The sequence below is a fragment of the Danio rerio genome, chromosome 18 (genome assembly GCF_049306965.1).
Source record: "Danio rerio strain Tuebingen ecotype United States chromosome 18, GRCz12tu, whole genome shotgun sequence".
Classification (NCBI taxonomy): domain Eukaryota; kingdom Metazoa; phylum Chordata; class Actinopteri; order Cypriniformes; family Danionidae; genus Danio; species Danio rerio.
Genome location: NC_133193.1, coordinates 3,778,925 through 3,806,669, shown reverse-complemented (window position 1 = coordinate 3,806,669; position 27,745 = coordinate 3,778,925). Strand labels below are relative to the sequence as shown.

Here is a 27,745-nt window from a genome sequence, read left to right as displayed (position 1 = left end):
GGCCGTAGTGCATGAGTGTTAATGAGAGTGTATGGGTGTTGGGTTGCAGCTGGAAAGGCATCCGCTATGTTAAACATATGCTGGATAATTTGGCGGTTCATTCCGCTGTGGCGACCCTAGATTAATAAAAGGACTGAGCCCCAAAAAAAAAAAAAAAAGAATGAATAATTGTTATGAAACTTTAAAAAAGACTGATTCACAATTGCTTTTATCTATTAGGTTTAAACTTTGCAATAGGGCTGCATGATGTTGTAAGTTTAGTTTTTTTGTGTTATATATTGTGATATGAAAACAGTTTCACTAGATGACTTTAATATTTATTTGGTAAGAATTCTAGTACAGTTATTCAAAAGTCGTATTTATTCAAATGGTACAATTCCTTACTGCCTGAATGATTTAAACTCTCTTGCGCCCCATTCACACGGGGCTTCAGCGTCAACGCTTCCCGTTCACTTTGAATGGGTGACGTCAGTCGTTGCCGAACTGCATTGTGGATCCGTCAGCGCCGCTTTAGAGGCGTTGCTCGCTGTAGAAGTTGGGACTAGCTGAACTTTTTAAACGCAGATGGAAGCGACAGCCAATCAGATTGCTATATTCAAATACACCTGCTAGACAGTGGCCTATTGCTGACTGAATTTCATTGGCTGACGCTGCTATGACAATCGCGTCAACCCCAACTTCAGACAAGCCTTCAGTCAAGCGTTAACGCTGAAGCCCTGTGTGAATGGGGCGTTGATGTGCTTAAACTGTCACAGGCCTTAAATCACATGCAAATAAAAACCTTTTGCTCCATTATTTATGCTAAAAATCTTTAATGACTCCAGAAATCTCATGTTGTGAACTGCAGCTCCTGGTCAATTATAATCCCTATTATTTGTTCTCCAACTAAAATGCTTAAGGGGGATAATAATATTGACCCTAATATATTTCTTAAAACATTGAAAACTGTGTTTATTCTAGCCGAAATAAAACAAATAAGACTTAGCCCAGAAGAAAAAATATTTTAGGAAATAGAAATACCTTGAAAATTTCCTTAACATAACTTGGGAAATACTTGAAAAAGAATAAAAAATTTAGAAGAGGGCTAATAATTGTGACTTTAGCTGTGTATTGTCTTGCTGTAGTTTTAGGTAGCACTTGTGTAGGAAGCTGACTTCAGAGCCAGCAGCTCTTCCTGCCTTCTTCATCCCGGATCTCTGCACAGCTGCAGTTACAAATATAGATCCAGTGTGGATTGGAAAGCCATCAGTACATCCACACGACACTGACAAACAACATAAACAAGCTACAGATTGACTCGATGAGCATAAAACACTGATTACATTGATTATGTGCAAAAAAAGCACTCATCCAGACCGATAACAGTGAGTTAAAATGCCAAAGAAAAATGTAACTTTGTCACTTTTAGCTGAGTTGCAAATATAGATCCAGTGTGGATTGGAAAGCCATCAGTACATCCACACGACACTGACAAACAGCATATATACAGTACAGATCGACTCTGAGCATAAAGCACTGATAACATTGATTATGTGCAATAAAAAACATCAGGGGCCACTAGTATCAACAAAAACTTTGCGTATACCAGGTTTCACGCTTGCGTTTGGATTGACTTAAGATGAAATTAACGTGATTGAGCGTTGGTTCATGTCAACTTCATGTCTAGCGTATGTGTATTTCTTGTGTGTGTCTGTTTTTTTCTATTGGCGACTCCTAGAGGCAATTATGTTAAACTGCACACTACAAAGTATCGCATCATTTGAAAAACATTGCTATAAATTTATAATTGATAAAATGGGTTAAATTACAATTTTTTTAAAACCAATTATGTTATTTAGAACATATAAAAGCATTTGCAAATGTATACAACCCTTACTCTATGGCAATGGCAGTGTTGGCCTTGTTAGAGGACATTGTCAATGGTCGAATCCGAAGGCTCCAAGGTGGCAGGGTGTGCAATGTGTGGCTTCTTGGTGAGTGATGTATTTAAAGATATTATTCCAGCTCAGTTTTTTTATTATAATTTTTTATTGAGAGTAATTAAGTAACTGCATATCAGGAGACTGCGGTTACACATTAAAGACGTGGCTGTTAACTCCCCTCAACTACCCACAAACTGACCAAGAGCGCAGATACAATGATTCCCATTTTCGCACGCGCTCAGTTGTAGAGTGGGCAATTGAGCCGCTGAAATGCTGGTGTCGCTGCCCTGGTAAGACCGGAGTGGTGCTGCTATACCGCCCTAACAAGTGTGCCTCTAATACATCTGTGTCTCCCACAGACACCGATACTACTCCAGACAGTAAAGTGTCACCCACAATTAAGGCAACTCTCTCCTCAAAGGGTGTTAGTTCAGCATCCTCTGTGCCCCTGCCTGTTCGGTCCACACTTTGACGTTGCGCCGCTGTTCTCCTCTTAACCTGGACCTTTAAATCGGACCAAATCTTTTTTAATTCACTCACAGTGCGATGTTCAGACGATATTTTTTTCTTTTGTTATTAATTTCGGAGAACAAACTTGCAAATAACACAGTTTTTCTCCGGTCTACCTCCGATAGGAGCACCTCCAATTCACATTCTGTGAAGTTTCTCTACTAGCTTGCTTTTGCCACTGCTTTTTCGTTTGGTTTTGCCAAAGTAGATTCATTACCATATTTATCAGGGGGAGGAGGCATGGAGGGGGTTTGCAATCGTGCATGTGCGCTCAGCTTTACATTAAATTGGATGTACAAAGAGAATATGCGTGGGATTCTGCGTATGCAGCGTTTCATACATCTGATTTTTTTACTGCGTACACACATTTACAGCTTTGTGCGTACGCAATGTTTTAGTATGAATTCAATGCAAGTCTTTGTACATGAGGCCCCAGACCTCCAGACCGGTCAGATTATAGTGAGTTAAAATGGCAAAAAATGTAACTTTGTCACTTTTAGCTGTCAGTCTTTTGGTATTAATAATTAATATGAAACCTGATTAGTAATAACCAAACCAGCTATAACAAACCTGCCGTATAGCTAAAATACAAACACGCACTCAAATAATCACAGCTGCTGAGTTGTCTGAGTTTTCAGTGAAATCTTTAGCATCTGATGCCTCTATGATGTCGCTCTGCTATTATTAGGCTCTGAATGTGGTGTGATGTTGAAGCGAGTGTTGAGCTGCACTGAGGATACTGGCCTCTTTCATATAAGCCAGAACTGAAAAATCAACACTTATCTTGTTCTTAGTCTGCCAGCTATTTTTGGTGGTCATGGGGTCTTACGTGTGTGTGTGTGTGTGTGTGTGTGTGTGTGAGAGACACACAAATCTGTATAATGACACGGGTATTACAAAAAGGAGGTGAAATATGAGGACATTAGTGACGTCCTCATTTGTCAAAATGCTTATAAATCCCACAGGATGTGTTTAATCAGAGTAAGGCAGTCTCCTGTGATGGTTGGGTTTAGGGGTGGGGTGAGGGCAATACGATATATGGTTTGGACAGCATAAAATGAATGGAAACCTATGTAATGTCCCCACTTTTCACAAAAACAAATGTATTTGTGCGCGTGCGTGTGTCCTCTATGGTGAAGTCTGTGTGTTCCTGCAAATATCAAGAGTTACTTGTATTTCTGTTGGTACCAAGGTAACAGCATGGTCAATATCAGCTCGATTGTCAACTCTGCTGCATGTACAGACATACAGAGAATCAAAATTATGTCAGTCTCAGACACAATTGGTGCTTACAGATAGCAAAAACACCACAAGAGGAATGTAAATATACAAATAAATGCAAATAGTTTCAGTAAAATTGAAGAGAAAAATACTACACTATAAATAAGGGCACATAGCAGATAGAGGGCAAATAAATGAAGAGTTCAGTACAGTCAGAGTTTGACTCTTAAAGTGACAGAGCTCATTTTTTACAGTATGTTGAAATGGTATGATTTAGTTAATGTCAAATACATTAGCTCACCAATATTCAAAGATAGTAAATGACGACAGAATTTGTTTATTTAATGTAATATTTTATTTTCGCAAAAATGATTATCCCTTCGAGCTTCTAGTTCTTACCCTTTAAAGTCTATAACCAGTATTTTGTCTAATTCTGATCTAGAGGGTTTTCTGATACTGTGCACATCAAACACACTTTTACATGAGTGAAACTAAACACAGGTGTGCAGCACGTCTCTCCTGCCAGACATGCGTTTCTCATTGTCTTTTTCTCCATCTCTCTTTCTCTCTGTCACTTTCTCTCTCTTTTATCTGTTTTCCATCTCTTCTCAGATCTGTCTCGAAACAGGTTGACGGAGCTGCCAGTGGAGGTTTGCATGTTCGTGTCGCTGGAGAATCTGAACCTGTACCAGAACTGTCTGCGTTCACTACCAGAAAGTCTGATCAACCTGCAGTCGCTCACCTACCTGAACCTCAGGTCATACAAACATAACATTCAGAACAGAACACTACACAACATAAGCTGCGTCCCAAATGGCACACTATACACTATGCACTCATGCACTATGTACTTATGCACTTACACACTCAACAGGATAGTACATGTATGTAGTGGCGTCCCAAATGGCACACTAATGTTTTTTTACTAAGCGGAAATTCAAACCGTTTCCCTGATGACGTTTGACGGTCGCCAAATCAGTGAAATAAACGACCGAATTATCAAATATTACCTGCCGTGAGTGTTGCCGCATTCACCATCGGGAGGCGCTATAATCACTCTCGTAGAAGAATTTTGTTCTCACCATCCAAAATAAATAAAGTTATTCAACATGTGCGTCCGATAGCTCCGCCTCTTCCGCTACGTAAGCAAACCTGCGGTCGTTGAGTGCGTGAAGTGTCCATCATTACACACTTCATTTTAGCGGCTGAATGAGTGCATCATCCGGGAAATTAAAGTGCACTTATTATTTTTAGAGTTTTCAGTGTGAACTACTTACACTATTTATACTACAAAATGGCGTAGGATAGTGCATAAGTATGCGATTTGGGACGCAGCTATAATCTGTGGTTATTTGGGGTGTATATATACATATATATATAGGTCGCATTAGACTTTTTTTTTTGTCCGTCATTTAGACGGAGAGGGTTGTAAAAGTTCTGTTAGAACGTATTACTGCCCATCATTTAATTTGCATTTTTTTTTTATCGCTTTTTTCATTCATATTTTAATCTTGAACTTGCATGATGAGCATATAGGCTAAATTATTAATTTATTTTATTCTAAATATGAACAAACTTTAACTCTAATTAATTGTTCAACAATTGTATGGTTTTTTTTTTTCGCACTGACAGAAGATTGAATTAAAACTCGACCTTTTGTGCTAAACACACGCAGATATAAACAATAAAATATGTTACAAAATATAATTCAGACTAAAATAAAAACATAACTTAAAAATATAACTTCAGATGATGTTCTGTAGGCCTAACTGCCTTAATTAAAAGTGATAAGAAGTTTGCAGGATTCTCTGAATGTGGGATTTACCGATCCTGCAAGCTCTCGTTTCACCGAGAAAAATTCATCAGCACGCGCTCTTTCTGCAACAACCGCGCGGCTGCACCCCTCTGCATGTCGTAGTGCTCACAAATGCGCTCCAAAGCACCCCACCTCCGTGATGCCGACAAAACAAGACAATTGCTAATTAATATGGGCAATCGCCATCAGCTGGAATTACAGATAGCTACAAATTAAAAAGATGGCCTTCAGCATAATCCGTCATCACCTGGATCACCTGCCCATTTTTCCTTCACTGCTGAAAAAAAATCTGTCAATGATGGAAAATATTCTGTTATCGCAACCTCTGTTATGTATGTATATATATATATATATATATATATATATATATATATATATATATATATATATATATATATATATATATATATATATAAATATATATATAAATATATATATATATAGTTAGTGCTTGGCAAGTGTTCATTAATACATCACATTACCACTGCTTACATGTAAGGTTAGGTATTTGAACAATCTCCAGCCATGCAGTGTTTGTGTTTCAGACATGATGACCTACTGTTTAGTGTTTTAGAAATGTGTGTGGTGTCATTACTTTTAGAGCTCATGACATTTCCTGGAAGATGATACATTTCAGGTTTATTTTCAGTAATTCTGTCACCGAATCTAAAAACAGAAATAATGCAACTAACTTAAATAAAATGTGAAAGTTGCATGGGTGTATTTGTAGGAATTTTCAACAATAGAAAAGTATGACTCAAAACTAGAAGTTTTTTTTATGTCAGAAATGATTAGCTTATTCAGTAAAAATCTTCTTCCTTGAAAACAGTTTGTAAGTCCCAACAGTAAAACATGCAAAAATGTATGCATTGCTAAGATCTTTATTTGGACAACATTAAAGGTCTTTTTTGAACTCCTGATAGATTTCTGATGTTCTAATCAGCCAAACGTTGCATACACAGTTGAAGTCAGAACTATTAGCCTTTAAATTTTTTTTCTTTTTTAAATATTTGCTAAATGATGTTTAACAGAGCAAGGAAATTTTCACAGTATGTCTGCTAATGTTTTTTCTTCTGGAGAAAGTCTTATTTGTTTTATTTTGGCTTGAATAAAAGCAGTTTGTAATTTTTTAAAACTCATTTTAAGTACAAAATTATTAGCCCCTTTAAGCTTATTGTTTTTCCATTAGCCCCCCTATTTATTTATTTCCAATTTCTGTTTTACAGAGAGAAGATTTATTCAACACATTTCTAAACATAATAGTTTTAGTAACTCATCTCTAATAACTGATTTATTTTATCTTTGGCATGATGACAGTAAATAATATTTGACTAGATATTTTTCAAGACACTTTTATTCAGCTTAAAGTGACATTTAAATACTTAACTAGTTTTTAAATAGGTAACTAGGCAGGTTAGGGGTAATTAGGCAAGTTATTGTATGAAGATAGTTTGTTCTGCAGGCTATCGAAAAAAATTTGGCTTAAAATACTATATATATATATCATATATATATATATATATATATATATATATATATATATATATATATATATATATATATATGTGTGTGTGTGTGTGTGTGTGTGTGTAATTTTTTTTTGCAAATTTCTGTGAATTACTGCAACAAAATCAGTAATTTTTATCGCAAAAAAAAAAAAAAAAAACGTGAAAAACTAGGGGGCCTGATTAAAACTCTTAACAATGTGAGTAATCCCTCAGAAACAAATTTTATTGGACTGTCCTGCATTTGTTTGTTGAAAACATTTTTTATGAAGTGGATTCATTTAAAGAATTATTCAGTAAAGTTGTGCTAGAAAAAAGAGTTTTCATCATATATTAATAAAAAATGGATGTAAATAACTTGTTTGTTTGTTTGAATGGCTATTGTATTTGTTATTTATGTTAATTGATTTTGTATGAAGATGCATGCCAATGAAGCTAACATGATATTATTGCGATAGTTCACTCCTCAATTAATACTCTGTCATCATTTATTCACCTTTTACTTGTCTCCAGCCTGTTTTACATTCTTTTTTCTGCTGAACACTAAAGAAGATATTGCGAAGAATGCTGTAAACCACTAACCATTGACTTCCATAGTAGTTGTTTTTCCAGTCAATGGTTAAGTTTTCAGCTTTTTTTAAAATATCATATTTTGTGTTCAACAGAAGAAAGAAACTAAAAGGTTTACAACCAGTTAAGGTTGAATAAATGGGGATTAAGTTTTCATTTTAGGGGTTGAACTGCCTATTTAAATACTTTACAAGAAATCAGTCAGATTTATTTAGCAGCTGCAATTGTTTTTCCACATGAAAACTAATAATTTTCATATTTCCTCTACTCACATTTGTCATTTTCCTTATTTTCTCTGCAGTCGTAACCAGCTGTCAACTCTTCCTGCTCACCTGTGCCGGCTCCCTCTTAAAGTGCTGATCGCCTGCAATAACAAGCTGGTGTCTCTGCCGGAGGATCTGGGCAAACTCAGACAGCTCACTGAACTGGTGTGTGGAGCATTTCTGCTGTCCATCTGCACTAGGGCTCCAACATATTGGAAAAATCTGATATTGCGAGATTCTTTTTCTGTGATAAACATTGCGATATGAGTACAGTTTCACAAGATGGTCTGAATAGCTCTATTTGATGGTTTTCTGGATAGTCGTAACAGTATTCAGTTGCAGAAATTAAATCATAATCATATCATAATGCAAAAAGGCTTTTCTTACTTTGCTTTCTCGTTTTTAGTCTAAATACAGTGATCCCTCATTAATCGCTGGCAGTGTTGGGAAAGCTATTCGAAAAATGTGGTGAGCTAAGCTATTAGCTACTCCACTTAAAATGTAGCTTAACTTAAAACATAAATGCTTAGCATAAAAGCTACCCCCTGGGAAATGTAGCAGGCTAAGCTAAAAGCTACATGGCAAGATTAGCTTAGCTACATCTTAGCTATTTTTACAATTTTCATTTTTAAATTGAATCAACTTAAATCGAAGTCAATCATGTCTTAATGATCAATAAAACTGTCAATGAATCATATGAGGCAGAATAGTTCAGTTCAGTTATTTCCTGTAAATAATATGCTTTACTAAACAGAAACACATTATAGTATGTAACAGCTACAACTAAAAATCCAATAAAAGCAGGTGTTACACATTTAAAATACTATAGTCATTTATAGTAAAGGAAAACATTTTGGAATAAGTATTTTTTAGCACAGCATCAGAAAATAAATTATTGCATCTTAACATGTACTACTTAAGGTATGGTCAAGTAATCCTGCTTCAGAAATAACTCCTCTCCCTCAGTCATCTTTCCATCAAGCAAGTTTCACCAGTGGTGGCAGAAACGCACCAAAAACTTTGTCGTCGAACACCGTAAAACAGGAAGAAGAAATCATCATTCTCTGCATTATATGGATTTACTTTCATCGGCTAGACACCGGCCTCACAGCTCTGTGATTGTCGATGTCGTCACGTATTGATCCGCGATCGGTAAATGTAGCTTGTGTGGACACTACTGCGCTACTTGACTAATAAAATAGCTTCGCTACTGAAAAGCTATTTGATTTAGAAAGTAGCAACGCTTCCGCCACGCTACTGAGAAATGTAGTTAGGCTAGTATCGTCACTACGTGTAACGATGCTACTGCCCAGCACTGATCGCTGGAGTTTCGCTCTAAAAATAACCTGCAATAGGCGAAATCCGTGAAGCCATCAGCTTTATGTTTTACAGTTATTATTAGGGATGTAACGGTATTGTAAATACCGTCATACCGCAATATTAATTTTTTTCGATATTACCGAAGTCGCATGACTCGGTAAAACTATAGGTCTTCTGAGAAAATTTGCTCAGGCGAATAAAGCGAACGGGAGGTAGCTTAAACTACATTTCCCATCAGCCCAGGCGTGGCCATAATCCTTTGCGGTCTGTTGTCGCTACAGATCCAGTAATGCGGAAATGGAGTGTGCTGCTAGTAGCGGAGATGAAAAAAAGATGGAAATGATCAAACCTAAAGCGGGTGTTGTCGCCGCGCGCGTACTGAATATCAGCTGTGTTGTCGCGCGCGTATTGTAAAGCGCCGAGGGGGGGTTGAGCGCGCATACTCAAGAGCGGTGTTGTCTACTGAAGGGCTGGACGGAGGTTGTGTTGCGTCGCGGGGGCACTTTTGATCGTTTTGGAAGGGCATTTTCTATCCAAGACTAAAAAGGGCATGTGCACTGCACAGTTTGAGCCCTATGTGTGCACATGCCTGCAAGTTGGGGAATACGACTAATAGCAGTCATGGGGACTACCGCAAAGAGACCTCTATCTCACTCATGGTTTGTCTTCTCAAGTGGAGGAAAGACAATGCACAACGTTACCCACTGCTGTCAACCTGGGCCAAGTCATATCTCTGTCCCAGAATCCTCAGTCCCAAATGAGAGGGTTTTTTTCTGTTGCAGGGGACATTGTAAATACCCAGAGATACCAGCTTTTACCAGATTATAGTTATATGATAATTTTCCTTCAAAACCCATCTCTATCTAAGTAACTGAGTAAGTGATTAAATGTTGAATGTGATGACTTTCAACAATACTTAATTGAAACTTTATTTTTTTTTACATGGTTTAATAATTTTTTGTTATTAAAATTGAAGTTCCTGTTTCAAAGCTTACAGATAGATGGCTAATTTGTATGTCATTGACACTTTTGGCACTTTTTTAGAGTATTTTCATTAGTTTTGTTTTTCCTGTAAATGGTTCAATAAATACCGTACCGTGACATTCATACCGAGGTATTACCGTACCGTGAAATTCTGATACCGTTACATCCCTAGTTATTATAGATGTTTTAAGGCTGTAAAAGCTCTCACTACACACTTTATACACTTTTTCCATACAGGCATAAACATTTTCACACTTTCCTTGTTTAAACACTCTCAAAGTTGAAACTTTGGTCCCACTTTATATTGTGTCCTTAATTAATATGTACTTACACAGGAACAAATAGTTTGTCACATTGTACTTATTATGTAAATACAGGTATTTATTGTGTACTTATGCTTAATTTAATACCTGTATGTAATTACATCTGTAATTAACTTCTGTAGTTACATTTGTAAATACACTGCTGACCATCCCTTACACTTTAACCCACCCTTAAACCTACCCATGCCACCCAACCTGTGCATAACCCAACCCCTATCCCAATTTAAGAGCACCACAAGTGTTCTCAAATACATTATGAACACAGTAAGTACATTGTATATATTTTTTGATGCAACTACATAGTATTTAAGGACACTTAATATAAAGTGGGACTGAAACTTTTATAGACAAATTAGTTCAGTATTATAGAATAAAACCAAAGATTAAAACCATTTGATCTTCATTTATTTATTCGGTAATGGCGCCCTACAGCCTCATACCTTCTACCTTTCTTTAGCATGTCCAGAAGTTCAACTTTTTTTGCGATGGTTAGCATCTTCCTCTGCCTTTTGGGTGCTCCTGCAGGTGCCTTTGACGGTGCAAAATGTTTCGTCAACATTGTGGGGAGAAAACTTACTACTTCAAGACTTACAGCACTTCAGAGGCACACTGCTAGCAATTGAAGATTAATGTGGGACCACTGTCGGACTAGAAACGAGACTAAGCATTTTTGCATTGTGATTATTCAAGTTCTGTACCTGAATACACTGCTAGCAATCAAAGTTTATGTAAGTTTGGCAAGCTGAACTCATTCTGCACTGTACAGGAGACACGGCACGGCGATGATTAATTGACAATGGTCTTCAACCAATCAGGATGCAGAACACAATGTGCTGTAAAAAAGCATGTCAAATTACACGAAAAAAATCGGTGAAACTCTGAGGTCACGAAAAGTGAACTGTGTTATAGCAAGGGATCGCTGTATTTTTTTATTTTTTTTCCTTCAGAAGAAATAAATCAAATAGGTCAGTTTTTTCCGTAAATTTACCAGTGAGGAAAGAAAAATAAAATTTAGATATTTGGACTAGAAACAACACAAAAATTAAGAAAAAAAAGATACATTTTTTTTTTTGCATAAATCGTATAAATTCCCTATAAATCCTGTAATTCAAAACAATTTGGTTGCTTCTGGTCAAATAAGACTGTTGCCAATGTGCGCTTTGCGATATCGACGCTAAAACGATGTGTTGTGTAGCCCTAATCTGCACAATTCCTCTCGCTCTGCACATCACTGATTAATCCTCTTCGTCTCCTCCAGGACGTCAGCTGTAATGAGATCCAGACGCTTCCTCCACAGATCGGTCAGCTGGAAGCTCTGCGCGACCTCAACATCCGCAGAAACCACCTCGTCCGCCTGCCACCTGGTCAGAAACACACATACACACACATTGTGGGGACTTCCCATAGACGTTATTAAGTTTATACTTTATAAACCCTACATTATCTCCCCCTACCTCAAATCTAGCCCAAATTTCAACCCTCACATGAAAACAGTCTGCAGATTTACATTAAAACTCAGCAATACATTCTGGGCAAATTGACTACCCTTTCGTTATGATCGGGGCTGTTTCTGAACCATTGACTTTCATTATAGTGACATTTTCTGCTTGCAAAGCTATGACACCATATAATCATGCATTCTCGATTGTTGCTGGTTTTCCCTATTAGGAGGAGGTATAGTTTGTCATTTTTAGTTGAAAATTAGAAATTAAGATTTTGGTAGCCTTGCTAGAAAACACAATGGATGTCAGGCCAGTGATTTTTCTAGCCCTGTCCATCCCTATAATAGCACACTTCTCCTGATGTTCTCTCATCTCACACTTACAAAACTCCAGAAATAAAATACAGAATATTAAAACAAAAAACAGTTGTATGAAAATCAGGACTGACTAAACTCAACTTTGTGATTGTCTTATTTATTTATTTATTTTAAAATGGTAGTATAAGAAAGCAAGGCGTCATGGCGTCAAGTCTGACACTTTCATTTCAGAACAGACTTCAACGGAGTCCCAAACCTTAAATCTCACACACAAGGACTTAAACAGCTTTTATATTGTCATATAGCACAGGTATTTAAGCGTGTTATTGAGAGCGAGAGAGCGCAATGTCAGCCACGTAACCAGTATAAACTAATATAAAACTAGTGCATACATCACATTCTTAAATCATGCCATGGACATTATATTAAGATGCCTAAAGGTTTAAAAAAGCCTATATATCAAAAGAAGATGGACAAATGAGAACCTTTCTGTCATAAACAATAGTAAAACAGCTTGTCAAAAGCTGCAAACAGATTACATACAGGAATAGAGAAAAGAGCACGCTTTAATTATCAGCTGTTAGTCAGTGCCCGCTCTTTTTTTTTTTTTTTTTTTTTCCTGATTATTGCGCCTTTGCCGTGTGCTGTGTAAATGCAGACAAACGTATACGAGTCACTTTTAAAAGATTATGTTAGCAGGTCATCAAAAAAATTGGATACAGTCACAAAATCGGGATTGACCATCAAGATCTGCAGTGTCAATGCAGCCTAAAAGAAATGCAACATACAGTTAACCAACAGCAGCAAGTAATTAGAGTGATACATCTTACATTTAGAAAATAATTTTAAAGCTTGGACTATTTCACTCTAATAAATCACAGTATGTATTTTAGCAATCTTGAATGAACCACTTAAAAAATATTAATAAAACAACAACATTTATTTGATTATTTTTTTTACCCAGCCGTACCCCACTCCATGCACTGAAACAACTAAGCTTTCTTTGTATACTGTTGTGTCATTTGTGTGTTTTCTCTGGTTTGCAGAGCTGGCGGAGCTGCCGTTGGTGCGGCTGGATTTCTCCTGTAATAAGGTGACGTCAATCCCAGTGTGTTACCGCAATCTCAGACACCTTCAGAGCATCATTCTGGACAACAATCCTCTGCAGAGCCCACCTGCACAGGTAAAAACAGCGTCCACTTTCTGAACTATTGATCACAATAAAGTCAAACCCCGGGATTTACACAGGATTTATACAGGAGTTAAAGGGATAGCTACACTCATATTTATTGAGAGGGGGATTAAAAAACCCTATTTGTCACTTGTGTAAGAATGTTCTGACAATGATAAAACATATTTAAATAGAAAATGTATTTTTAAATTATATTAGAGGGCGTTTTTATTAAGGGAAATGTGTCTTTCTACAGGAAATTTAGAAAATTGAATCATGAATCTAACTAAGAGATTGTATATTACTCCTTTCAGTGTTGTTGTTTTTAGTATGTTTTTTTGTACTATGAATGTTCAATTAGAAACCCGATAGGATTGCTTGTTATATATTGTATATTTAGTAGAGGTTTTGCCATGAATATAGTCAATGCTTCTGATATGGCATTAAAACATAAATAAATAATAAAGTGATAGCTCAAATGTGTAGTTAATTCACTCATCCTCGGGCTTAGAGCATTAAAGATGCCTTTAAGCTGAAATTGTGGTCCTTAGTGATTCATAACATGCAGTAAAGTTGGGAAGGAATACAGCTGTGGATATGCACATCAATATAGCAAACTTTTTCTGACACTGTTCACCAATAATTACTGTTTTTACGTTACTATGATGGTAGGGGTAGACAATAATGAAATACACTTTTATGAGTTATTTAATTATTAATATGATTAATAGTCAGATAATTACTGTTTTCACAGTACTGTGATGATTGGGTTTAGGGTTGGGGTAGGGATAGACAAAAATAAACTACATTTGATGGGTAATTTAGTAAATAATATGAACAATACTCTGTATGATTACTGCTTTTATAGTACAGTGATGCTTGGGTTTAGGGTTGCGGTAGGAATTGACATTAAAAAATACATTTAATGGGTAATTTAATTAATAATATGAATATTAATCTATATAAATACTGTTTTCTCAATACTGTGATGGTTGGTTTTGGGTTTGGGGTTGGGATAGACATTAATAAAATACATTTAATGGGTAATTTAGTGAATAATATGAATAATACTCCGTATAATTACTGTTTTTATATTACTGTGATGCTTGGTTTTAGGCTTGGGGTAGGGATTGACATTAATAAAATATATTTAATAAGTTATTTAATTAATAATATGAATATTAATCAATATAAATACTGTTTTCTCAATACTGTGATGCTTGGGTTTAGGATTGGTGTAGGGATAGACATTAATAAAATACATTTATAGGGCAGTTTAGTAAATAATATGAATAATACTCTGTATAATTACTGTTTTTATAGTACGGTGATGCTTGGGTTTAGGGTAGGGGTAGATGGTAATAAAAAAACAATGTAACGGTTAATTTAATTAATAATAAAAATAATAGTCTGTATTATTACTGTTTTAGAGTACTGTGATGGTTGGGGTAGACGTTTAATAAAATACAAAAAATGGGTAATTTAAGTATTAAAATAATTAATAGTCTGTATAATTGCTGTTTTTACATTACTGTGAGGGTTGGGGTAGGAATAAATGCTAATAAAATATAATTAATGGGTAGTTTAAGAAATAATATGAATAATTCTTGTTAACATTTGGTCGTAGCTGTATCCCTGGTAGCAACAATCATAAAATGCATGTCAATGACTAGCATCTCTTTATGAGTAAAAAATTAACAAATAAAACAAAAGCAATTAATCGTGTGGCTGCTAACAATACTCTGAAATAGTTTTTTAGTTTTGATTTGCCAGAAAAGGTTTTTGAATTTGTCTTAATATTAATGCAAAAAGTGTAATATAATCTAAATGGTTTGTTTAATTGTATTTGTATAGCCTTTGTATTGTTTCGTATTTGCCATGAAGTTATAAAAATACAAAAACACGATATTATATGATGTGAAAGACACTGAGTTCAAAATGACCGTTTTCTATGCAGATAGAATAAAAATAATTCTAGATTGATTTATTCTTTGTAAATACACAGTAGCCATCTGGTGTTTTTTTTAAATAATATCCTTATAAATAAACTGCATAGTTGCAATCTAAACAACTACATTCTTGACTAAAATAGTTTCGAAAGTACATTATGTTGCCCAAAAGCAGGAATATTTGTCAAAGTGTAGTGCGTCCTCTGCTTGAGGACCAGACAGAACTGTTGTTTATATATATATATATATATTGTTTTACTTTATGAAAGTGAACAGGTTTTTGAGTTACACTTTAATATGTATTTACTAGTATGAACATTATATTTAATACAGTATATATTCATCTTTGTTAATAAACATTAATGAAAATAAAGTTGTTCATTCTTAACTCACAATACATTAAATAATGTTAACAAGCATGAATCTGGATTTTAATAATGCCTTAGTAAATGTTGAACTATGATTATTAAATCTGGTACATGTATTGTTCATTATTAATTCATGTTAGTAAATCTATTAACTACTAATGAGACCCAATTGTAAAAATTGATCAATTTCTCCATGCTTTTTAACCATATTTTTAATACAGTAGTTATGCAGCTTACAAATCTTGAATATCTTGTCTACTGATGTGTTTCCAGATCTGTATAAAGGGAAAGATCCACATATTTAAATATCTGAACATGGAGGCGTGTAAAGCAGCATCAGAGCTTCCAGACTACGACAGAAGGCCTCTGCCTTTCGGCTCCTGGTAAGAACAAACTTTACTTTTGACATTTCATCCGCACCCTCATTCACGTGAGCCGCTGTTTATCAGCGAATCTCAGAGGACGCACAGAGCAGGAGATGCTGATGATAAAAGGCCAGGAAAACACACTGAAAGAATGAAAGATTGCATTGATTAGAATGAAGGAATGGGGAGATGATACATTGCAGGGATACCTGATGATTTAGAGATCAAACGTCTCAAATGACAGAAACCTTTTTATTTATTTTTAGTTGAAATTTTGTGCGCCAACTACTACAGTGTATTTTATTTATGACGTGTATTTTTTTGTCATCTTGTTTTAATAGTATTTGTAAGTATTTACAGATGGGGAGTGGTGTGCTGCTGTTTTAATAAGACTTTTATTTAGCTGGATGGCTTTTAAAAAAATAAAAATAAAAGTAATGAAATAAATGAGTGGAATTTTCACACAATTTTAAAGCTATTGGATCAAACTTAGCCATGAAAAACACTTATTTAGTTATAGATTTTTACATTTTTGCCATTTAAGTTTAAAAAATACAATAAAATAATGTAAAACCGTATAAAATACAATGCAAGTTATTAAATAAAATCTAAACTTAAATAAGCATTTATACTATGAAATAAGTAAAATAAAGCAAAATAGAACATTGCATAAAATTAAACATTAAATATAATTCAAGTAAAATGGAATGTGAAATTGTATAAAAAATGTATTAAATAAAATATTAAATAAAACTTTACAATAAATGACATATACTTTTGTTTAAAACAAAATAATAAATGAATTTAATTAAACAGGAGAACTTTTAAGCCAAATTAATGAAGTAGAGGACAATATAAAACCTAATATAAAATAAAATAAAACATTACAAAAATGACATTTATTCAAAAAAAATATTTTTAAAATAATTATTAAAGTGGTGTAGTGGTTAGTGCGTCAACACATGCACTCCGGTGCTCACGGCGACCCGAGTTCGATTCCCACCTCGAGGTCCTTTGCCGATCCTTCTTCTCTCTCTGCTCCCCAAACTTTCCTGTCAATACACTACACTGTCCTGTTAATAAAGGTGAAAACCCCTAATAAATCATTATTAAAAATACAATATATATATTATATATTTAAATAATATTTAATAATATGTTTATATTATATTATATTATGAAAATATAAGATCAAATAAAAATAAATAAATTAAACATTATTATTATTATTATTATTATTATTATTATTATTATTATTATTATTATTATTATTATTATTATTATTATTATTGTTAGTTTATTGTTAGTTATTAAAAGTATATAATTAACTATAATGCATAACTTGTCAAGCATCACTCACATTTTCACCTTTCAAAATAAAAGCAAAAATACAAAGATGTCAAAGTTATTTTAGAGTTAGTTCAGCCTAGCAGGCTATTTCTGTGTGTTTGATCATCTCCAAACCGGATGTAACATGCTGTACTATTTTCAGTGTGGAGGATCTGTACTCCGGCCGACCGTATGGAGCTCTGGACTCTGGCTTCAACAGTGTGGACAGTGGAGACAAGAGGTGGTCCGGAAATGAGGCAAGTGCTTTCAGCTCACTGGATCATACATATAATCAGTAATGCACCGTTGATTTTATTATAGTTTTGTTTTCTTTCTCTTCATGAAGCCTTCAGATGAGTTGTCAGACTTGCCGTTGAGAGTGGCTGAAATCACCAAAGAGCAAAGACAGAGACGAGAACGAGACGATCACCGGACGGCGACTCACATCACCAACGGCACAAGTCAGATTTCAATTAAATCAGACTCTAAACTGCATAAAAATGTTCTTTTCAGGATTTTTTTAAGTCTCTCTGAAATCAAACTTGATATTTTTGTGAGTGTCAGTATCATAGATATTTGCACTAGATGTCACCTATGCTATTGTTGTCTGTTAGAAGGTGTGTGTCAATAGAGCAGCCTTTTTACTACAGGGTAACGTTCCTTTGACAGGAATGTGGGAGTAAGGTGCAGTGGAGTACTGGCCATCCAGAGCAAAAGATATGTACACATTAGGCTTGGGCGGTATCCAAATTTTGATACTGTCAAACCTTCTCCCTATTTTACCCCAGTATCCGGTATTACCATGCATAATTAAAAAAAAAATGACGTAAGACTCGTCAAACTGTTGGCTTGTGCCTAAACCATTCAGGAACTGAATACCGTACATGCGACCTTTGGTTAGCAGTCACCTGTTTGTCTTGTTCGTATTAGAGATCTGTGCAGGATGCTCTCTCTCTCTCTCTCTCTCTCTCTCTCTCTCTCTCTCTCTCTCTCTCTCACTCTCTCTCTCTCTCTCTCTCTCATTCTTACACACACACAGAGAGAGAGAAAAGCACAGCACTACGCTCTCTAATTCTCAAACACGCACGCACGCACGCACGCACGAACGCACGCACACACACACACACACACACACACACACACACACACACACACACACACACACACACAGAGAGAGACGCATAGCACTATGCTCTCTCTCATACTCACACACACAAACAAACAAACAGCATCCACGCGGCCGCTCCCTTACAAATTACACCAGTGTTACAGACCGCTCCCGCCCCACGCTTTATTCGGAAACTCATTCCCGCACCGCGAAATATCTGGTCGGCTCCCGCAGTAGAGCAGCGGGAATGTAGACTTCCAGTTCGTATTTACCCCGTCTCCCTTCTCGTTCGGTCGAAACCGGAAATATTGCCAAACTGCCACCTCTCCCTCTTTCTTCCTCTTTCTCTCTTTCTCTCTCTCTCCTCCACACTGTCCCGTGATGAAAATCACGCATATGCATTTGTAGGGATTAAATAAATAATTTTAATATTTAATACTTGTCTACTGTTTAAGTGCATGGTTTTTTTGACGGTATAACGGTATTGAAACTGACACTAATGCTAATTTTAGATCCTGTGGTATACCGTATTATCGTATTACAGCCCAAGCCTAATACACATGTATACATATATCCATGATGGAAAGTTTTCCCAGAGGTCAGTATTTATTTAAAATTACGAACATTATAATTTGACATCACTTTTCTACATTGATGGATCAGTGATCGCACGGGCATTGGAAACAAAGAGCGTGTGTTTGTGTGCATGGAAATATATTTTTTATATTTTTAATATATATATTAAATAATATATATATATATTTTTACCTGTTAAATTTGATCTAATCCGTGTCCTGAAATGCATATCCTCTCCCGATTTCACTTCTAATTCTAACAAAGGGAGTGATTCATTGGTGAATAAATCTCCGTTATGAACGACTCGTTGATTTTTTTTCTGACAATAATGCAATAAAGGTTTCTGGCACTGCCCTGTCTTGTTTTCATATTTCATTTACATTGTTAGCTTATTGTATTCAACAAAACTAGCATAAGTCTAAATTTTAGTGCGAGTTGCTACTTTACATTATGATCACTGCAGTGTGTGACTGTGTTATTATTAGTAACGTTACTTGAACATACAAAAGCGTAAAAAAACGAAATCTTACCTATGAAATGTTCTTCCTTTGTGCTTTGTTTTCTTTGTTTGCTCATTACTACACCCGTACACAGCGCTAAAGTTCCGCATCTTTATGTTGGCTTTAATCTTGACTAGTGCGGCTGATTGACATTTGTCCTTGGAGCACTGTACAAATGTGGCAGCGCTATTGAAGCATACTCAGGGCCTGTATGCGAAATCTAGTGTATATATCTATGTGTCAGTATCAATGCATTGACGACACAGTTCATCCAAAACTAAAATTCTGCCATTGTTTACTCATTCTTTACCTCAATTTCTCTCTCCTGTTAATCTCATAGAAGGCTAAACTGAGGAATGCTTGGAAGAAGCCATTGACTTCTATAGTGTTTTTTTGTTCATACTATGGAGATCAGTTTCCAGCATTGTCAGAATATATTGTTTTGTTTGATTTTTGAGTGAACTGTCCCTTTAAGCTTGCGGTTTCTCATATTAACTTTTCATTTAAGTGTTGTTTTGTCTTTCTGTAGTGGAGTCAGAGATGGAGCAGATAGACTTCATTGACAGCTGTACAGCTGAGGATGATGATGAGGAGGGGCGGAGCCGTAGAGTGGAGTCAGTAAGCCTCAGCTCTCAGTTCATGGCCTACATTGAAAGACGCATCACCAGAGAGGTGTGTGTGTGTGTGATGATTGATCACATCACAGTTACTTTTGTTTTCACAAGGCTAAGCACAGTATTGCGTGTTTCCAGGGTTCACCTGTGAAAACCAGTCCATCCAGAACTGATGACCCAAGACGGCAAACCTCCTTACATAACCGGTACTGACCTGATTACAACTTCACTGCAAATAAAATGTACAAGGAAAATATATAACACACACACACACACACACACACACACTGTAAACATATGTAAACACACACATTTAATTATTAAAATCATAATTAATAATTATGATTAATAATGAATCATAATTAATATATTTGCTATTTTTGTAGATTTTTCTGTTTATAAATCCCCTGTCTGTCCATCTGTCTTATCTGTCCAATCATCCATCCCATCTATTCATCTGTCTGTCTGTCCGTTCGACTGTTCGGCCGTCCTTCCTTCCTTCCTTCCTTCCATCCATCCATCCATCCATCCATCCATCCATCCATCCATCCAATCAAACCATCCATCCATCCATCCATCCAATCAGTCCTTACATACATCAGTCTATCCGTCCATCCGTCCTTCCATCCAACCATCCATCCAACCATCCATACATGCATCTATACATACATCCATCCATCCAATCCATACATGCATACATCCGTCTATCCGTCAATCCGTCCATCCATCCGTCCGTCCATCCATCCATCCATCCATACATACATACATACATACGTCCAACCATCCATCCTTCTGTCTGACTGTCTGTCCGTCCGTCCATCTATCCATACATTCATCCATCCATCCATCCATCCATCCATACAAACATACATACATACATACATCCAACCATCCATCCTTCTGTCCGTCCGTCCGTCCGTCCGTCCGTCCGTCCGTCCGTCCATCCATCCATCCATCCATCCATCCATCCATCCATCCATCCATCCATCCATCCATCCATCCATCCATCCATACATCCATACATACATACATACATACATACATACATACATACATCCAACCATCCATCCTTCTGTCTGACTGTCCGTCCGTCCATCCATCCATCCATCCATCCATCCATCCATCCATCCATCCATCCATCCATCCCTCCATCCGTCTATCATCCATCTATCTAAGTAGTTGACAGAATCATGGAATTATTTTGATGATTATTGTTAATGATTTAATATTTATTGTCATGGATTGCTACTTATGTAATCATACCTCTTCACCACTCTACATTAATAGTATACTTTTAGGATATTATTGTGCTTTGTTTATTAGTATCTTTATAGTTATTTTTTATGTTCAAAATAAAATCTAAAGTATCAGTATGTAAATTGCCCATATTGTACCTTGAATCTGCATATTAGTACCTAAGAAAATCTTTTAGATGGGTACTTGATTAGCTATTTTAATTGAGTCGTGTGCTTATAACCATACAATGCAATTATCAAAATGTTGAGTGCTGAAAGTTTAAGGTATCAACAATAAAAAAAAGAATTAAAAGAAATAATTCTGTGTGTGAATTAGAAATGTCATGTGTGCATTCTCTAACATTTGTTTTGCCATCAGTGGAGGCTCGGATTCATCAGGCTCATCTTCATATGCTCATAACCAGGTGAGAGTCCCTGCACACACCTATTATTATTATTATTATTATTATTATTATTATTATTATTATTATTCAGCATAAAAAGCAGAAGCCTGTAGTTTGACTGTGTTTTGTGTGTCAGCGGTCTGCTGGTGGTGGTGTGGAGCGAGTGAGACGAGAAGCTCAGCTGGCGGCGCTGCGGTACGAGGAGGAGAGACAGAAAACACGATCAGTGCAGAGGGACGCTGTTATGAATTTCGTCAAGGTACTTGCACACAGTTTTGTGTCAGCCAAATGGAGTGCGACACTGATTTTGGTAGGCCAACCCCTGAAGTCAGCAACAGTTCTCAACAGATCTCATTTCATGCATTTAACTCAAAATATGTCCTGTTTCTGCTTTTTTTTTTCTCAAATAGTTTCATGGTTTTAAGATGTGGTGTGCACAGATGCAGTGCAGTATTCAGTCTGCAATAATTATACAAAACTACTATACAACTATATAAATGTATGCATTGGGAAGCATTGTGTCATTAAAATGCAGTAAATCTGACATTTGATCAAAATGATAAACCTTTTATGTGTGCATTTTGTCAAGTGAAACTGACTTATCCCAACAGCACATTGAAACATGATTTTTGACTAGCTAAATGAAGAACCGTAGCATTCGCTTTCAGTTTTTTATTTTTGTCGAATTTCGGCAATATTCTTATTAAATATTACCTCAGTCAAACGCAAGCAGACTCTGTTGCAGACTTGTTCCATTTAAGCTTTTCTTAACCAAACTTTTCGACTACTGAAATTGATTATTTAATTATACATCAATAAATGATTAGTTAAATGAATGTTACAGCAGGAATATTAAATGCTTTTGGATGTTTAAGGTGATATCTTTAGCATCCAGTCTTCCCAATGTTCCTGATGATGATGAAGATAAGATCATTTTCTATTTCTGTATTTTCAGCACAAGTCGTCTCAGAGCCCGACAAAGCTCAGTCCAACAGACAGTGAGGTGAGTCTCGTCTTCACATGTGATCATTCACTTCCCGTTCATCCTTTAGTCCATCCTGCTCTTTGTGTGTGCGGGGTTGTGTGTATTGTTGTTTGCCTTTGTTATCCGTGAGAGGTTTATGCTATCCCCACAACGATAGCAAATCAGATGTGTGTGTAAGAAAAACACTATTTTGTGTGTGTTGTGTGTGTTTGTGTGTGTTTGTTTGTTTGTTTGTTTGTTTGTTTGTTTGTGTGTGTGTGTGTGTGTGTGTGTGTGTGTGTGTGTGTGTGTGTGTGTGTGTGTCTGTGTGTCTGTGTCTGTGTCTATGTTTGTGTTTATTTCTGTGTGGGTGCGTGTGTTTGTTTATTTATGTGTGCTTGTTTGTGTGTGTGTGTTTGCGTGTGTCTGTGTTTGTGTGCATGCTTTTTTGTGCATCCATGCGTTTGTTTGTTTGTATGCGTGCATTTGTATGTGTGTGAGTGTCAGAGAGAAAGCTTGTGTGTGTGTGTGTGAGACCTTGTAGTCATTTGCATACTGTCCCACCCCAGAGTCTGTACCCCTCCCGACGCTCCACCCACACTGATGACTCCGCCCTCTTCATGGTAAGAGCCAATCAGCTCAGATCACGCATCATTTCTGCTCCATCTCATTCACTTACATTAACAGACATCGGGATTAATCTTTACAACTTTGCTTAATGTATTAACAGGATTTAAGGATATTACTGCTTCTCTGATCAGTTTAAACTGCTAACATGCTTTAAAGGTGCACTCAGTTATAAAGTTGTGTTCAAAACATGAAGGAAAAAGCAAGTAGATTATGATATATGATGTAGAAATATAGATCTGTGTCCGTGCATGTATACAGCCATGGAAAAATAAGTAATTTTTTATTGCTTTAAATTGAGAAGAAATGCCATTAATGGTTTTAATAGCATAAAAATTTATTTTATGGAAACTCAACATATATAAATAAGGGGCTGCATGATATCGGGAAAAACTGACATTGCAATTTTTTTTACTGCAATATACACTCACTGGCCACTTTATTAATTACACATGTGCAACTGCTTGTTAACGCAAATTTCTATTCAGCCAATCACTTGGCAGCAACTCAATGCATTTATGCATGTAGACATGGTCAAGACGATCTGCTGTAGTTCAAAGCGAGCATAAGAATGGGGAAGAAAGGGGATTTAAGTGACTTTGAACGTGGCATGATTGTTGGTGCCAGACGAGCTGCTCTGAGTATTTCAGAAACTGCTGATCTACTGGGATTTTTACTCACAACCATCTCTAGTTTTTACAGAGAATGGTTTAAAAAAGAGAAAATATACAGTGAGCGGCAGTTCTGTGAGCGCAAATGCCTTGTTGATGAAAGAGGTCAGAGGAGAATGGCCAGACTGGTTCCAGCTGATAGAAAGGCATCCCTTTCTGATCCGTTACCATCCCTTTATGACCACAGTGTACCTATCTTCTGATGCTTACTTCCAGCAGGATAACACACCATGTCATAAAGCGTGAATCATCTTAGACTGGTTTCTTGAACATGACAATGAGTTCACTGTACTCAAATGGCCTCCACAGTCACCAGAGCTCAATCCAATAGAGCACCTTTGGGATGTGGTGGAACGGGAGATTGGCATCATGGATGTGCAGCCGACAAATCTGCAGCAACTGTGTGATGCTATCATGCCAATATGGAGCAAAATCTCTGAGGAATATTTCCAGTACATTTTTGAATCTCTGCCACAGATGATTAAGACAGTTCTGAAGGCAAAAGGAGGTCTAACTTGGTACTAGTAATGTGTACCTAATAAAGTGGCTGGTGAGTGTATATATATTGTGATATGAAGACAATTTCACCAGATGACTTGTATATCTCTATTTGTAAAGAATTCATAATTTTAAATTGATTGGGATGATTTTGTAGGGGAGCGTATAAGCATAAAATACTATTTTAAAAAACGACAAGCAAAGTTTTAAAATAACAGCAAAGATTCAAATGAAGTAAACAATGATTTAGGATTTTTCTGTGGAGTCTAACAGTATTCAGGAACAGAAATTAAATAATCACTGTATAATATAATAATAATGTATTATTTTCATTGAGTAAATATTAAAAGGATTGTACTATTAATCTAATTTACTGTGCCTAAATGCTTAGTCACAGCCCTTAAAAACAAATACAAGTAATTCACTCTTGATGTTAAGATTTGAAAAGCCGCCACAATGCTGTGAATTGTTTAATAATCACAACCCTACATTGCAGATTGTGTGATGTGACTATAGCACATTGTGATATCGATGCTGAAATGATATATTGTGCAGCCTTAATACAAGTTCGAAATTCACAAAAATACAGAGAATATTTTTAAATGGTCTCCTAATTTTTCCCATGTGACCTGCTTTATATGCTGTTTACTGCACATTAAAAGGTACTGATTGCATCTTTAATATTAGGTCTGCTTTCTCCCAGCGTGCATCTTTAACATGCCTGCCCGGCTTCTTTTTACTTCCCTGTCTGTCATTTTTCCCCTCTGTCTGTCTTTCTGTATTTCTGATTGGTTCAGAGTGATTTTGAGCCCCTACTCATATTTGAGATAGACACAGACACCAACACTATAAAGAAGAGGCCAGACTCTCACAAACAGGTGAAAGAGAAAGACACACTTACCCAAAAATGCTTTAAAATAACCTTATCTCTTTTTGGTGTTGCATTAGATATAGTTTTGGAGTCTTCACTTAATTTCTGTAGATGCAAAGTAAGCCTATGGATGTGATTTATTTTATTTTAAACTTGATTTTATTAAACTTGTAATTGTAAAAATAATAGTGGTAGAAATAAAAATAATTATGATAATTTTTCTTTATTTATGCAAGATTGTTTATTTTAGCCCCCATTACTCTACTTCTGTAAATACAAATACATTTGGTTTTATTTCTTTATTATATTTTTACTCTGCTGCTCACAGTTTCTTTAGAATTTTAAAAAATAGTTATGTATTTATTAATAATTTTATTTAATTTAAAATCATTTTATTTTGTATTTATTAACTTTTTTATGCCTTTTTAAAATACTTATTTTTTAGCTTTTTCCAAAAAATCAAAAACCCTTTTTTAATGCATGATTTTTTTATATACTTTATTTCTGTAAATACAAATACATTTAATTTTTTTCTTAATAATTTGGCTCATTCAATTAACTGCTAACAGTTTCTTTAGATTTAAAAAAAAAGTATTAATTATTTAAATATAAAAAATATATTATAATTAGTTATGGACTATTATTTCATTTCATATATTTTTTCTATTTATTTTTACTTTTTCATATGATGCCTTTTTTAAATAAAATATTTTAGCTTTTCAAAATAATAAAAAACGTTAATGCATAAGGTTTTTAATACTTTATTTCTGTAAATACAAACACATTTGATTGTTTTTACCCAACAAATGTCGAACTGCTCATTTTTAGAAAAAAATAAAGAATTATTAATGTGTTAATATTATTCATATTAATAAAATATTATTTATTATTCATTATGATTTCATTTAAATAGTTTTATTTTTAATTATTTATTATTTTTTGTATCTTTTTAAAATAAAACATTTTAGCTTTTCCAAATAAATCAGAAGACCTTATTTAATGCATGAGGTTTTTAATACATTATACATATTGATTCATATTGATTGACAATACACTTTTGTTTAATTTTCTTTATTATTTTTTTACTCAATAATGGCAATAAACTGCAATTTAAATGATCTAAATAATTTAAATGATCTAAATTATAAAAAACGTCATGCATTGTGTTTAATGCTTTATTTTTGTAAAACGTATACATTGGATTTTTTCTTAACAATGTTTTACAAATTTTTTTAACTATATATTTATTTTTTATTTTTTTATATGGTGCCTTTTTAAAATGAAATATTTTATCTTTTTCCAAATAATAAAAAAACCTAATGCATTTTTAAATAATAAATTAAACATATTTAAACATTTTTATTTTTTTACCTGATTTATTTTTTACTCAGAAATGTCAATAAAGTCCTCATCTGTTTGTTTAGAAAATAATTTTAAGAATTATTAATTATTTAAATATTTAAAAAATTTAAATGATTTATTTTTTTTATTTGAAACATTTGCATTTCTATTTATTATATTTTTATATGATTTATTCATTTTTCATATGATTTATTAAATTTTTTATATGCACAAAAAATCTTTAAAAAAGGTATTTAATGCATAAGGTTTTTAATACTTTATTTCTGTAAATACAAATACAACAGATATTTTTTCTTAATTATTTTCTTCGGAAATGTCAATAAACTGCTCCCAATTTGTTATTAAATAATTTTTTTAAAATTAATTATTATTTTATTTAATTATATTATATTATATATGTAATATTTATTTATTAACTTTTTATATGTCTTTTTAAAATAAAACATTTGAGCTTTTTCAAAAATAAATGAATGCATTATTGATCCAATAATTTCTCTTTATGGTGTTCATGTCCTGCAGTGTTTTCCGGAATAACCTATAAAATCTAAACTCCAAAACCCTTTCGTTTTCTCAAACCCTCTGTTTATTTCCTACTTTGGTTTCTTTATTCCTGTGGTTTTGTTTTGACCCGTCCTGGTTTCTCTGTGGCTGCTAGTCTCTCTCTGCTGTGCTGCTGGATGGCTGTGTGTCTCCCACTATGTCCATCGCCCCCTTCTGTACACAACAGGTACTGATGAGCAGGAGCCTGGAGATCAACTGACTTCATCGCTTCATTTCTTTAGACGCAAAGCAGCTCATTGAGGATATTATTCTGATGATTTTACTCTCAAAATGTCACTGCACTGAGATACTGTGGTGGTGGCACTCATGTCTAACACCATGTCAAAAACAGGCAGATTAAAGGAAAACATTATTTTGATGAATTTTTAAACTGTGGCAA

General features: G+C 34.9%; 1 protein-coding gene across 14 annotated transcripts in view; it reads left to right on the top strand.

The window, feature by feature from the left end:
- lrch3 (leucine-rich repeats and calponin homology (CH) domain containing 3) overlaps window positions 1-27,745 on the top strand; it is a 69,599-nt gene that overhangs the window by 20,396 nt on the left and 21,458 nt on the right. For 5 of the 14 annotated variants that reach the window (XR_012394150.1, XR_012394152.1, XR_012394151.1 and 2 more), the window contains exons 2-15: window positions 4,266-4,410; window positions 7,846-7,972; window positions 11,693-11,798; window positions 13,240-13,376; window positions 15,955-16,064; window positions 17,539-17,632; window positions 17,722-17,836; window positions 20,089-20,231; window positions 20,312-20,379; window positions 21,788-21,833; window positions 21,949-22,071; window positions 22,768-22,815; window positions 23,346-23,399; window positions 27,461-27,532. Coding sequence is in view for 8 of the 14 variants with exons in the window: in XM_068214867.2 (XP_068070968.1) it covers window positions 4,266-4,410; window positions 7,846-7,972; window positions 11,693-11,798; window positions 13,240-13,376; window positions 15,955-16,064; window positions 17,539-17,632; window positions 17,722-17,836; window positions 20,089-20,231; window positions 20,312-20,379; window positions 21,788-21,833; window positions 21,949-22,071; window positions 22,768-22,815; window positions 23,346-23,399; window positions 27,461-27,532 (1,388 nt within the window). In the remaining 6 variants the exon portion in view is untranslated. Of the gene's footprint in view, window positions 1-4,265; window positions 4,411-7,845; window positions 7,973-11,692; window positions 11,799-13,239; window positions 13,377-15,954; window positions 16,065-17,538; window positions 17,633-17,721; window positions 17,837-20,088; window positions 20,232-20,311; window positions 20,380-21,787; window positions 21,834-21,948; window positions 22,072-22,767; window positions 22,816-23,345; window positions 23,400-25,369; window positions 25,451-27,460; window positions 27,533-27,745 lie in introns of all 14 variants that reach the window. The other 9 variants (XR_012394154.1, XR_012394153.1, XM_073930158.1 and 6 more) reach the window with 4 other exon arrangements.